This window comes from Pelophylax lessonae, assembly GCF_965119305.1.
Source record: "Pelophylax lessonae genome assembly, chromosome: 9".
NCBI lineage: Eukaryota > Metazoa > Chordata > Amphibia > Anura > Ranidae > Pelophylax > Pelophylax lessonae.
In genome coordinates, this window is record NC_138776.1 from 273,041,826 (window position 1) to 273,055,770 (window position 13,945).

General features: G+C 47.8%; 2 protein-coding genes across 2 annotated transcripts in view; both read right to left on the reverse strand.

Moving 5' to 3' along the window:
• LOC309564474 (uncharacterized protein) overlaps positions 1-13,945 on the reverse strand; it is a gene marked incomplete at its 3' end in the record, with an annotated part of 139,275 nt that overhangs the window by 72,594 nt on the left and 52,736 nt on the right. The window lies entirely within an intron of this gene.
• On the reverse strand, positions 4,084-6,428 carry LOC309562805 (uncharacterized protein; the record flags this gene model as incomplete). Its single annotated transcript, XM_082267113.1, has 3 exons — positions 4,084-4,496; positions 4,653-5,531; positions 6,395-6,428. The coding sequence occupies 3 exons, from the start codon at positions 6,426-6,428 to the stop codon at positions 4,240-4,242; spliced, it is 1,170 nt and encodes a 389-aa protein (XP_082123239.1). The 3' UTR covers positions 4,084-4,239.

The following is a 13,945-nucleotide window of genomic DNA, read 5'->3' on the forward strand; positions in this document are numbered from 1 at the left end:
CCAACAAAGACCATTGAACATTAATCCTTCCCTCATCATATACCACTTTAGTGCAGGAGAGTTTTTTAGCCCTGGGGGGAGGTCTGTAGTCGGGGTGGGGGGGGGGGAGACCTGTGCTGGATAGGGGGTTTGTACTGGGTGGGGGGGGGAGATCTGTACTTGCAGTGGGATCTTTACTTAGAGGGAGATCTGTATTGGAGGGAGAGATCTGTACTTGGGGGAGAATTTTACTGCGGAGGGAAAGATCTGTACTGGATATGGTGTCGGTACTGGGGGGAGAGCTCTGTAGTTGCGGCAGAGATCTGTAATGGATAGGGTGTCGGTACTGAAGGGAGAGCTCTGTCCTCAGGGCAGGGATCTGTACTGGGGGGGAAGGATTTGTACTTGGAGTGGGATCTTTACTTAGAGGGAGATCTGTATTGGAAGGAAAGATCTGTTCTTGGGACAGGGAGAGATTTGTATGGGGGAGATCTGTACTGGAGGCAGGGAGAGATTTCTATGGGGGAGATCTGTACATGGGGCTGGGAGAGATTTGTATGGGAGAGATCTGTACTGGGGGCAGGGAGAGATCTGTATGGGGGAGATCTGTACTTGGGGCAGGGAGAGATTTGTATGGGGGAGATCTGTACCTGGGGGGAGGGAGAGATCTGTATGGGGGAGATCTGTACTTGGGGCAGGGAGAGATTTGTATGGGGGAGATCTCTACCTGGGGGGAGGTCTGTACTGGAGGGGAAAGATCTGTACTAAATAGGGGGTCTGTACTGGAGGGAGAGCTCTCTACTCGGGGCAGAGATCTGTACTGGATAGAGGGTCTGTACTGGGGGGAAGGATCTGTACTTGCAGTGGGATCTTTATTTAGAGGGAGATCTGTATTGGAGGGAGAGATCTGTACTTGGGACAGGGAGAAATTTGTATGGGGGAGATCTGTACTTGGGGCAGGGAGAGATTTGTATGGGGGAGATCTGTACTGCGGACAGGGAGAGATTTGTATGGGGGGATATATGTACGTGGGGCAGAGAGAGATTTGTATGGGGGAGATCTGTACTTGGGGCAGGGAGAGATTTGTATGGGGGAGAGCTGTACCTGGTTGGAGGTCTGTACTGGAGGGGAAAGATCTGTACTAAATCGGGGGTATGTACTGGGTATCAGGACAATATCCCCCCGGACATTATTCCCCCGGACATTATCCCCCGGGACAATATCCCCTGGAAAACATCCCCCTGGACATAATCCCCCCGGGACAACATCCCCCCGGATAATATCCCCCCGGGACAATATCCCACTGGAAAACATCCACCTGGACATAGGGTTAGGGTTAGAGGGTTAGGGTTAGAGCGGGGGATATTGTCCGGGGGGATGTTGTCCAGGGAGGATATTGTCCGGGGGGATGTTGTCCAGGCGGGATATTGTCTGGGGGGATGTTGTCCAGGGGAGATGTTGTCCGGGGGATATTGTCCGGGGGGATATTGTCCTAGAATCATGTACTGGAGGGAGAGCTCTGTACTCGGGGCAGAGATCTGTAATGGATAGGGGGTCTGTACTGGGGGGAAGGATCTGTACTTGCAGTGGTATCTTTACTTAGAGGGAGATCTGTATTGGAGGGAGAGATCTGTACGTGGGGCAGGGAGAGATTTGTATGGGGGAGATCTGTACTTGGGGCAGGGAGAGATTTGTATGGGGGAGATCTGTACCTGGGGGGAAGTCTGTACTGGAGGGGAAAGATCTGTACTAAATCGGTATGTACTGGGTATCAGGACAATATCCCCCCGGATATTATCCCCCGGAAAACATCCCCCTGGACAACATCCCCCCGGATAATATCCCCCCGGGACAATATCCCCCCGGAAAACATCCACCTGGACATAGGGTTAGGGTTAGAGGGTTAGGGTTAGAGGGGGGGGATATTGTCTAGGGGGATATTGTCCAGGGAGGATATTGTCCGGGGGGATGTTGTCCAGGGGGGATATTGTCCGGGGGGATATTGTCCGGGGGGATATTGTCGGGGGGGATATTGTCCTAGAATCATGTACTGGAGGGAGAGCTCTGTACTCGGGGCAGAGATCTGTACTGGATGGGGGTCTGTACTGGGGGAAAGGATCTGTACTTGCAGTGGGATCTTTACTTAAAGGGAGATCTGTATTGGAGGGAGAGATCTGTACTTAGGGGAGAATTTTACTGCGGATAGATCTGTACTGGATAGGGGGGCTGTACTGGGGGGGGGGGGGAGATCTGTACTTGCAGCGGAATATTCACTTAGAGGGAGATCTTTATTGGAGGGGGAATTTTATTGTGGAGGGATATGTACTGGATAGGGTGTCGGTACTGGAGGGAAAGCTCTGTACTCAGGGCAGAGATCTGTACCTGGGGGGAGGTCTGTACTGTGGGGGAAAGATCTGTACTAGATAGTGTTGTGGAAATTTTGGTTGTGGACATTTCTTTAGTTAAATAGTCATAATGTCTCCCAGTGTCGAGTTTTACCGATAATCGCTATTTACAGTGATTATCGCTTTAACTGTCATTGCAGGAAAGACTTGTTAGTGAAAACCTTCCATTGGGTGAGATGGCACAATACTAGTAGCAAAGAGAGTCCATCGCACAGATCTATGTCCGCAGTTCGGGGCCCCGTACTGCTGAGTTATGTTTGTGATATGGAAATTCTTATAATTTTACCAAGATTAATAGATGGCACCTTTTATTCACATTTGATCGATGTGACTGAAGGACTGCTGCTATTATCTTATGCAGATAAAGCCTCATCAACTGGAACAAATAGAATGGTCGCTATCAAATATGCTTTATATATGAATCACGTTTGATTAGATCCACTAACAGGTAATGTTTATGGATAAACACAGACAGGTCCTTAAGATGGCAGCCATTTCTGCTCATCTCTGCACATGGCTGTGTTTCTACATAAGAACTGCCCATTGTACTTTTTGAATGTATACATGTTCTGTGATTGGTGGTTGTGAAGCCACTCCCTGTAACTCCCTTTTGTTCACTTGCTGTAAATAAACCAAGCCCTGCCCTGAGAGAGACACAGAAGACACAGAAAGCTCACACACACACACACAGACACAAGCTCACACAGCCATTCATCCATGCAGACACACAGAAACTCTTACAAACACTTGCTCTTACCCACACACACGCATGCACACACATACATATCCGGAGAGAGACCTGGCAGATGGCATCCAAATGACCCAGCGTGTCTGTTCCTTTTTTTGTCGCCGAGCCCTTGGTAAACCGTTATACAAAAAGAGCGGTACAATTGTACTTTTCAGTACAAGCTATAAATAGTGTTTGGTGCGTAATAATGTTCAGCGCACTAAGCGGGTTTCTATGCTCCAAGCCCTATTCATTTCCACGACAATAGGCGGTCTGTACTGGGGGGGAAAGATCTGTATTTGCAGTGGGATCTTTAATTAGAGGGAGATCTGTATTGGAGGGAGAGATCTGTACTGGGGGCAGGGAGAGATTTGTATGGGGAAGATTTGTACTGGGGGCAGGGAGAGATTTGTATGGGAGAGATCCGTACTTGGGGGGGGGTCTGTACTGGGGGGGGGGGGGGAGATCTGTACTAAATAGGGGGTCTGTACTGGGGGGAAAGATCTGTACTAGATAGGGGGTCTGTACTGGGGGGGAAAGATCTGTACTAGATAGGGGGTCTGTACAGGGGGGGGGGGGCATTTAGTGAACACAACCCGTCCTTTACATTTTTCCCATTTTATTTCAGAAATATGTTTCTCGATATAAAAGATACAAATAATAAAGAACATCGGTAATGTAGCACAGAAGACCATAAGATAAAATAAAATACAATATAACAGCGGGAATTTTAGTGTATTTTTCCTTCATACTATAGATGTGATAGAGGTGCGGGAAGATTGTGTAGAACATCACATAATGGCAATGGTCAGCTTTTTATTCCCCGGGGTCTCTTCTCTCAGAAAATATTTCATTGTTTTCAGGTTTTAATTTTCCAGCAGATGATGGAAAATTGGTGACTACACATACGAATACAGAGCATTTCGCTACAAAAATATCCGAGAGTCAATAGAAGTGTTTTCAGTCTTTAAGCCCTGATGAAGGAGGAGCTATTGGTCCCCGAAACGTGTTGGCTGTCTAATTTCATGTTGCTAAGGAACCATTAAAACATTTTAGACTCTTTGGTCAGGAAAGTAGACATTGACCCGTGTGACTTTTCCGTTGTCTACAGAAGCGTCCTTCATCAGTCTAAGATGTGCATGGAACAGGACGTTCCCCGGGGGTCCTGCACCGGTGTTTAACAAGAAGAGATTTCTTTGGGAAACATTTCCCGCACTCTGAGCATGGAAAAGGGTGTTCTCCTGTGTGGCTTCTTAGGTGTCGAAGAAGATGTGAATTTTCTAGGTACGTTTTTCCGCACTCTGAACAGCTGTAAGGTCGCTCACCCGTGTGGGTTCTCTGGTGTCTATGAAGTTTTCGTTTATGAGAGAAACTTTTCCCGCACTCTGAACATAGAAAAGGGCGTTCTCCCGTGTGATTTCTTAGATGTTTAAGAAGATCTGCATTTTCTAAGTACGATTTTCCACACTCTGAACAGGTGTAAAGTCGCTCACCCGTGTGGGTTCTCTGGTGTCTATGAAATATTCCTTTATGAGAGAAACCTTTCCCGCACTCTGAGCATGAAAAAAGATGTTGGCCTGTGTGACTGTTCAGGTGTAAAACAAGGTGATTTTTCCGAATGAAGGATTTCCCGCACTCCGGACAGGAGAATGGCTTCTCCCCAGTGTGCACTTTCATGTGTTCAATTAAGTACCCATGTTGTGTGAAACTTTTCCCGCACTCTGGGCATGAAATCGGCACCTCACCAGTGTGACTTCTCTGGTGTATGACAAGTTTTGACTTTACTACGAATGATTTCTGGCATTGGGAACATGAGAACGGCCTCTCACCGGTGTGACTTCTCTGGTGTACAGTAAGAGAGGATTTATTTAAAAACAATTTCCCACACTCTGAGCATGACAACAGCTTTCTGGGGTGGGCTCTCTGATGTATGGTATGTTCAGATTTATTATTAAAAGATTTTCCGCACTCCATAAATGAAAAGGAACTCGTATCTAAGTGAACTTTCTGATGTCTCCAGAGATTGCTTTTATGACTGAAGCATTTCCCGCACTCCGGACAGGAAAACGGCTTCTCACCTGTGTGGATTCTCAGGTGTGTGGTGAGGCTCTCTTTCTGCAAAAAGAATTTCCCGCACTCAGTACAAGTAGGCAACTTTTCTCCGGTGTGAATTTTCAGGTGTGCTGTGAGACTGTTTTTCTGCAAAAAACATTTCCCGCACTCTTCACATGGAAAAGTCTCACCGGTGTGAATCTTTTCGTGTCTTCGTAGATTATCTTTCCGTTTAAAACTTTGACCGCACTCCGAGCACGAAAAAGTCTTTACTGCCTGAGAATCTGTTGTGATTCCATTATCTTCTCCGACATAATCTGCAGATGGAATATGGAGCCCCTCCGAGGAATTCCCAACATCACATCCATCTGTAAGAGAGAAACATTGTATCATCATCAAAAACATCTTCATTGTACATGTATCTCCTCCTCATTTACTGGGAACATGACGTTATATTGAGGAATGGAGATGGACCTTTCATATGGTGTACAGTATCTCCTCCTCATTTGTTGGGAACATGACGTTATATTGAGGAATGGAGATGGACCTTTCATATGGTGTACAGTATCTCCTCCTCATTTGTTGGGAACATGACGTTATATTGAGGAATGGAGATGGACCTTTCATATGGTGTACAGTATCTCCTCCTCATTTGTTGGGAACATGACGTTATATTGAGGAATGGAGATGGACCTTTCATATGGTGTACAGTATCTCCTCCTCATTTGTTGGGAACATGACGTTATATTGAGGAATGGAGATGGACCTTTCATATGGTGTACAGTATCTCCACCTCATTTGTTGGGAACATGACGTTATATTGAGGAATGGAGATGGTCCTTTCATATGGTGTACAGTATCTCCTCCTCATTTACTGGGAACATGACGTTATATTGAGGAATGGAGATGGACCTTTCATATGGTGTACAGTATCTCCTCCTCATTTGTTGGGAACATGACGTTATATTGAGGAATGGAGATGGACCTTTCATATGGTGTACAGTATCTCCTCCTCATTTGTTGGGGACATGACGTTATATTGAGGAATGGAGATGGACCTTTCATATGGTGTACAGTATCTCCTCCTCATTTGTTGGGGACATGACGTTATATTGAGGAATGGAGATGGACCTTTCATATGGTGTACAGTATCTCCTCCTCATTGGTTGGATGGGGGATCTAGGTGGATCCTCCGTACTGCTCTCTCCTTTACAATAAAGTCTCCTCTTACCCGGTGATGTGAGGGGCGGCTGATTCTCCATCATGACGTCCTTGTGGAGATCCTCTTCTTCTTCTGATTTAACTTCAAATTCTATATCGATTGGATCTCCACTCTAAACAAAGAAAACGAGAAAGAATATCACCTGTAAAATATAATCTTTATTGTTGTGTCATCACATGAGAAATCCACACATCATCTCCATGAGTCTGTGTTCTATATTCTTCGTCCAACTAACCTTATAACATTGAGGGATGGTGTGACCTTCCTGTGTGGAATCCCGGGAATACAGAGGACGGGGACATCTCTCTGGTGGGTTTCTGTAGCTGGATGACTCCACCATGGTATCCTGGTACAGATCTTTGTGTACTTCCTCCATCACCCCATCCTCATCATCCTCCTCTTTTATCCCTTCTTTAACCTCAACTTTAGAATCCCTCAGGTTTCCACTCTGAATATATAATAAAAATGACATCAATGGTAACAATGCAGATAATGTACAGATCCTAATGATACTATCAGTGATTGTTCCTCATCTACCTGATGATGGTGAGGGATGGTGTGACCTTCCTGTGTGGAATCCCGGGAATACAGAGGACGGGGACATCTCTCTGGTGGGTTCCCATTACTGGATCCATCTGTAGGAAACACACACACTGACTGAATACATTGTTTCTATGTGTTTATCAGATGATGGGGGATCTAGGTGGATCCTCCGTACTGCTCTCTCCTTTACAATAAAGTCTCCTCTTACCCGGTGATGTGAGGGGCGGCTGATTCTCCATCATGACGTCCTTGTAGAGATCTTTGTGTCCTTCTAAATACTCCCACTCCTCCATGGAGAAATAGACAGTGACATCCTGACACCTTATAGGAACCTGACACACACAATGATACAGTCACCATCCAGACACATCCCTTGTCTGTTACTGGATAATGTCCCAGAATTCCCAGCAGCGCTCACCTCTCCTGTCAGCAGCTCCATCATCTTCTTGGTGACTTCTAGAATCTTCTGCATGTTGTGTCTCTCAGGTATGGGGGATGGAGGTGGGGGGATGGTAATGGGGTTCTGGCCTCTCCTCCTTGTAGAGGTTCGGTGATATCTCCTCCTTGTGTCATGTTCAGGAGATCTCTTGAATACTATTTCCCAGTCCTGTGTTATACAAATAGAAATGTCACTCTCACATCATCCCGTACCTCTATGGTCAGGTCTATGGTATTTACTATGGAAGAGTAGCCCCTTGTCAATCATGTCTAGGGTGTCACCTCACCTTATGGGAGAAGAAGTCTCCCTTCTGAAGTAGCCATAGAATATATGGACCAGCCGGTTCTGATGGTTGAATCGGGGGTTCCAATATCAGAACCTCAGTGGACCTCCCTCAGGTCACAGTTGGTCCAGACACCACATGACTGCCACACGGCCCTTAGGGGACTCAGTACAACCAGGACATACCATTTTATATGGGCACATAGCTCAATATGTGTACTATCAGAAGGGATTCCTTCCATCTCCCTGGGACTAATATTTTGGACTTAATTACAGATGAATCATAAACCTTTCCATCCAAGAAAGGAGAAATATGTTTTTTCTTGGAGAGAGTACAGCGGTCCATATGGGACATCCTCGGCCCTCTGCTAATTCTTCAGCTGAAAAGTCTAAAGCCGTCCCCTCTGCTCACCTGTCAGAAATCTATTGGCAGCTAATTTAGGTCGTCAGGCCTGAGACAGCTTTCCAAATTCTATACAGTGACCATTGGTCCTAATATTGATTACTGGCTCCAAAAGGTCATCTGTCTACTACTGACCACCAACATGAGGAGAAGATCTGTGATCACATACCACTTCTATAATACACAGCGTAATCATGGAGGAGGAGGGCTGGGGGTGGAGGGATGGGGTAATGGGTGTAGAGGTGGGGTGGGATATATTTGAGAAGAAGGTTCTGGAGATCTCCTCTTGGTGGATACAGAACTGCAGGCTTATGTGTAACGAGAGCTGAAAAATAGGAATTTTTTGTAGGGTGGTCGTTGGGGACTAGAGCAAACCTTATGAACGACCCCTTTATTACACTCACCTCTCCGGTCAGCAGGTTGAGGATCTCCAGGAAGAGGTTTAATATCTTCTCATTTGGGGGAAATTCCTTCCTCTCGATCGTCACAAAACTCAAAGTCTGCTGATTGTCCATCATGACGTCCTTGTAGAGATCCTTGTGTCCTTCTAAATACTCCCACTCCTCCATGGAGAAATAGACAGTGACATCCTGACACCTTATAGGAACCTGACACACACAATGATACAGTCACCATCCAGACACATCCCTTGTCTGTTACTGGATAATGTCCCAGAATTCCCAGCACCGCTCACCTCTCCTGTCAGCAGATGGACCATCATGGTGGTCAGTTCCAGGATCTTCTGCTCTTTGTTCCTCTCTGGTATCACAAAATGAGGGGGAGGCACCATGGTGAGGATTTGGGTCCTGCTCTGTCCCCCTGAGATTGGCTCCCCACTAGACTTCTTCACTACAACATAATCCTACAGATCAGGAGAAAGATAAACCGATATCAATCATCTGACATCATCTACATGTCTACAATAAGAACATGGTCTACTGACCATTCTAGACAAGAGTGATGTCATGTGACCTCCCAGAATCCTCCTCCCCTCTCCGGTTAGCAGGTAGATGATCTCCAGGGTGAAGTTTAGGATCTGCTCAGTCATGGGATTCTGGTCCTCCTCCATCCTCATTGGTCATGTGATCTATACAGGAGACTTCTTTCTTTAGATAGATGATATAATGAGAAATATCCTAACATTACAGTAATAATGTCCCCCCCGGAATGTCTCCTTTTATTGTCAGCGGACACTACACACAGCTCACCTCTGCATCTCTCTTCCACATCTTATCTCTGCAACCCCCCCCCCCAACTCACCTCTGCACCCCTCTTCCACACCTTATCTCTGCAACCCCCCCCCCCCCCCGCCCAGCTCACCTCTGCACCCCTCTTCCACATCTTATTTCTGCAAATCCCCCACACAGCTCACCTCTGCCTCCCTCTTCCTCAGCTCTGACCTCTGCACTTCCAGGTTCTTACTATCTAGAGGAGATCATCATATGGATCTTCACCAGCCTCCTTCTAGTCTAGTCGGGGACACCCGCTGTGCCATTCCCAGGTCCACAGACCCCCGGCCCGCCAGCCAACATATGACATGCATCATTGGCAGTAAGAGGGTTAATAAACAGATGAAACCTCTAATCACTGATCCCGTGTTCCACCAATAAAAATCTTCATCCATTGCCGTATCTTCCACCCCCTAATCCGATCACTGGGGTCAGTCCGGGTCCCCCTTCCCCCAGTTTTGGGTGTGTGGAGGAAAAAACACTCCGGATTTAGACTACGACCCTTATTATTATATATATATATATATATATATATATATATATATATATATATATTATTATGTTATATATGTGTGTATCATCATCTGCTGGAGATAAAAGAGGTCACAGTGACTATGGAGGAAGAGGACGGACATGACGGGGGGGGGGGGGGGGTTACTGGGTGTAAATAGAAAATAAGATCTTATTACCTTCGCTGCTGCCACTTCCAGCGACGTCAACTCGATAATTCTTCCCGACTCACCTTTCACCCGGAACTTCTTATTTATGCCTGACATCACTTCCTGTCTTCCATAGAGACTTCCTGTCTGGGTAGAAGGGAGATCACCACCTTGTGGAGCTCAGAGGAACTGCAAACTCAATAAACGTCCAGCTTTGCTATCACTTTAAATATTTTTTTTGGACAAATAATTTTCTTTAATAATACGTGTGCCTGCTGTCCGTAATGTACAAATGGGGAGAAGGCTCAGCTACGTACAGTGTACAGCTCTATTTTCTGGGAGTTGGATTTGAGTCCAACCACTCACAAGAAGCCTTGTATTTTTTAGCAATGAATATAAGACTTCCTCTGACTGGCTATGGTGGAGATTGTGATATCATCCTCCTACCTCTCTACTTCAGCCAATGATAAAATGAAAAGCTTCCTGGGAATGGCTGAACAGCCCCCACTTCACATCAGAGTACTTAGTCTCTCTTAACATCAAAATCCTCAGTCCCCCTTCACATAAGAGCCCCCCTTCACATCAGAGTATTCCCTATAAGTTTCCCCTCTTCACATCTGCCCCCCTCCCCCCAACATTAGAGTTTCCTTCCTAACATCGGAGTCCTCCCTTAACATCAAAGCCCACTATACTCCCCTTTACATGTTTGATGTGGATTTGAACCCTCGGACGACTTGGGGAGAGATATGTACTGGGGCGGGGAGAGATGTATACTGGGGGAGTATTCTGTAGTTGCGGTTGGTTCCTTACTTAGAGGGAGATCTGTACTGGAGGGAGAGATCTGTACTTGGGGGAGAAATTTACTGGAGGGAGAGCTCTGTACTTGGGGGAGAAATTTACTGGAGGGAGAGCTCTGTACTCGAGGAAAAGTTCTGTACTGGATAGGGGTCTGTGGGTCTGTACTGGAGGTAAAAGCTCTGTACTGGGGGGGGGGGGGAGATCTGTATTGGATAGGGGGTCTGTACTGGAGGTAAAACCTCTGTACTGGGGGGGGGGAAGAGAGATCTGTACTGGATAGGGGATCTGTACTGGAAGGAGAACTCTGTACTGAGGGGAGAGATCTATTCTGGATAGGGGGTCTTTACTGGAGGGAGAGCTCTGTACTCGAGGAAAAGGTCTGTACTGGATAGGGGTCTGTGGGTCTGTACTGGAGGTAAAAGCTCTGTACTGGGGGGGGGGGGGTGGAGAGAGATCTGTACTGGATAGGGGGTCTGTACTTGAGGGAGAGATCTGTACTGGATAGGGGGTCTGTACTGGAGGGAGTGCTCTGTGCTTGGGGCAGACATCTGTACTGGATAGGGGGTCTGTACTGGAGGTAAAACCTCTGTACTGGGGGGGGGGGGGGAGAGAGAGATCTGTATTGGATAGGGGGTCTGTACTGGAGGTAAAACCTCTGTACTGGGGGGGGGGGGAGAGAGATCTATTCTGGATAGCGGGTCTGTACTGGATAGGGGGTCTGTACTGGAGGGAGAGCTCTGTACTCAGGGGAGAGATCTGTACTGGATGGAGGGTTTGTACTGGGGGGAGAGATCTGTACTGGATAGGGGGTTTGTACTGGGGGGGGGGGAGAGATCTGTACTGGATAGGGGGTTTGTACTGGGGGGGAGAGATCTGTACTGGATAGGGGGTTTGTACTGGGGGGGAGAGATCTGTACTGGATAGGGGGTGTGTACTGGGAGGAGAGATCTGTACTGGATAGGGGGTTTGTACTGGGGGGAAAGATCTGTACTTGCAGTGGGATCTTTAATTAGAGGGACAACTATATTGGAGGGAGAGATCTGTACTTTGGGGAGAATTTTACTGTGGAGAGATGTGTACTGCAGGCAGGGAGAAATTTGTATGGGAAAGATCTGTACATGGGGGGGGGGTCTGAACTGGAGGGAGAGCTATGTACTCGGGGGGACAGATCTGTACTGGATAGGGGGTCTGTATAGGAGGGAGAGCTCTGTACTCGGGGGGACAGATCTGTACTGGATAGGGGGGTCTGTATAGGAGGGAGAGCTCTGTACTCGGGGGGACAGATCTGTACTGGATAGGGGGTCTGTATAGGAGGGAGAGCTCTGTACTCGAGGGAGAGATCTGTACTGGATAGGGGGTCTGTATAGGAGGGAGAGCTCTGTACTGAAAGGAGAGAGATCTATTCTGGATAGGGGGTCTGTACTGGAGGGAGAGCTCTGTACTGAAGGGAGAGAGATCTATTCTGGATAGGGGGTCTGTACTGGAGGGAGAGCTCTGTACTCGGGGGGAGAGATCTGTACTGGATAGAGGGTTTGTACTGGGGGGAGAGATCTGTACTGGATAGGGGGTTTGTACTGGGGGGGGGGGAGAGATCTGTACTGGATAGGGGGTTTGTACTGGGGGGAGAGATCTGTACTGGATAGGGGGTTTGTACTGGGGGGAGAGATCTGTACTGGATAGGGGGGTTTGTACTGGGGGGAGAGATCTGTACTGGATAGGGGGTTTGTACTGGGGGGAGAGATCTGTACTGGATAGGGGGTTTGTACTGGGGGGAGAGATCTGTACTGGATAGGGGGTTTGTACTGGGGGGAGAGATCTGTACTGGATAGGTAATTGGGGGCATAATGGAAGCCCAGCTGACAGTATTACAGCAAAGGCATCCTAATACTATCAGCTGGGCTTCCATTATGCCCCCAATTACCTTTCAGGAGGTATGGGCCACCTCCAGGCTCACCTGCCCCCTATCTATCCATTAGCTTGCATGTGCTTCCACTGTGAAGACTCTTATAAATTCATTAGAGCTAGGACTGCAGGTAACAGGGAGCCGTGAAGTGGCCCTGCAGCTTACACATGCGTTTGCAAATGTGTGCTAACTAAACCCCTGTATTGACGCAAACTGTTAGACAGGTTCATTTGGATGGTAAGCAGACTGGTTGGCAAATTGAACTGGGAATTTTATCTTTGTTTGTTTCATGTACTGGATAGGGGGTCTGTATAGGAGGGAGAGCTCTGTACTCGGGGGAACAGATCTGTACTGGATAGGGGGTCTGTACTGGAGGGAGAGCTCTGTACTCGGGGGGACAGATCTGTACTGGATAGGGGGTCTGTATAGGAGGGAGAGCTCTGTACTCGGGGGAACAGATCTGTACTGGATAGGGGGTCTGTACTGGAGGGAGAGCTCTGTACTCGGGGGGACAGATCTGTACTGGATAGGGGGTCTGTATAGGAGGGAGAGCTCTGTACTCGGGGGGACAGATCTGTACTGGATAGGGGGTCTGTATAGGAGGGAGAGCTCTGTACTCGGGGGGACAGATCTGTACTGGATAGGGGGTCTGTATAGGAGGGAGAGCTCTGTACTCGGGGGGACAGATCTGTACTGGATAGGGGGTCTGTATAGGAGGGAGAGCTCTGTACTCGGGGGGACAGATCTGTACTGGATAGGGGGTCTGTACTGGAGGGAGAGCTCTGTACTCGGGGGGACAGATCTGTACTGGATAGGGGGTCTGTATAGGAGGGAGAGCTCTGTACTCGGGGGGACAGATCTGTACTGGATAGGGGGTCTGTATAGGAGGGAGAGCTCTGTACTCGGGAGGACAGATCTGTACTGGATAGGGGGTCTGTATAGGAGGGAGAGCTCTGTACTCGGGGGGACAGATCTGTACTGGATAGGGGGTCTGTATAGGAGGGAGAGCTCTGTACTCGGGGGGACAGATCTGTACTGGATAGGGGGTCTGTACTGGAGGGAGAGCTCTGTACTCGGGGGGACAGATCTGTACTGGATAGGGGGTCTGTATAGGAGGGAGAGCTCTGTACTTGGGGGAGAGATGTGTACTGGATAGGGTGTCTGTACTGGGGGAAAGATCTTTACTTAGAGGGAGATCTGTATTGGAGGGAGAGATCTGTACTGGATAGGAGATCTGTACTGGGGGGAAAGATCTGTATTTGCAGTGGGATCTTTACTTAGAGGGAGATCTGTATTGGAGGGAG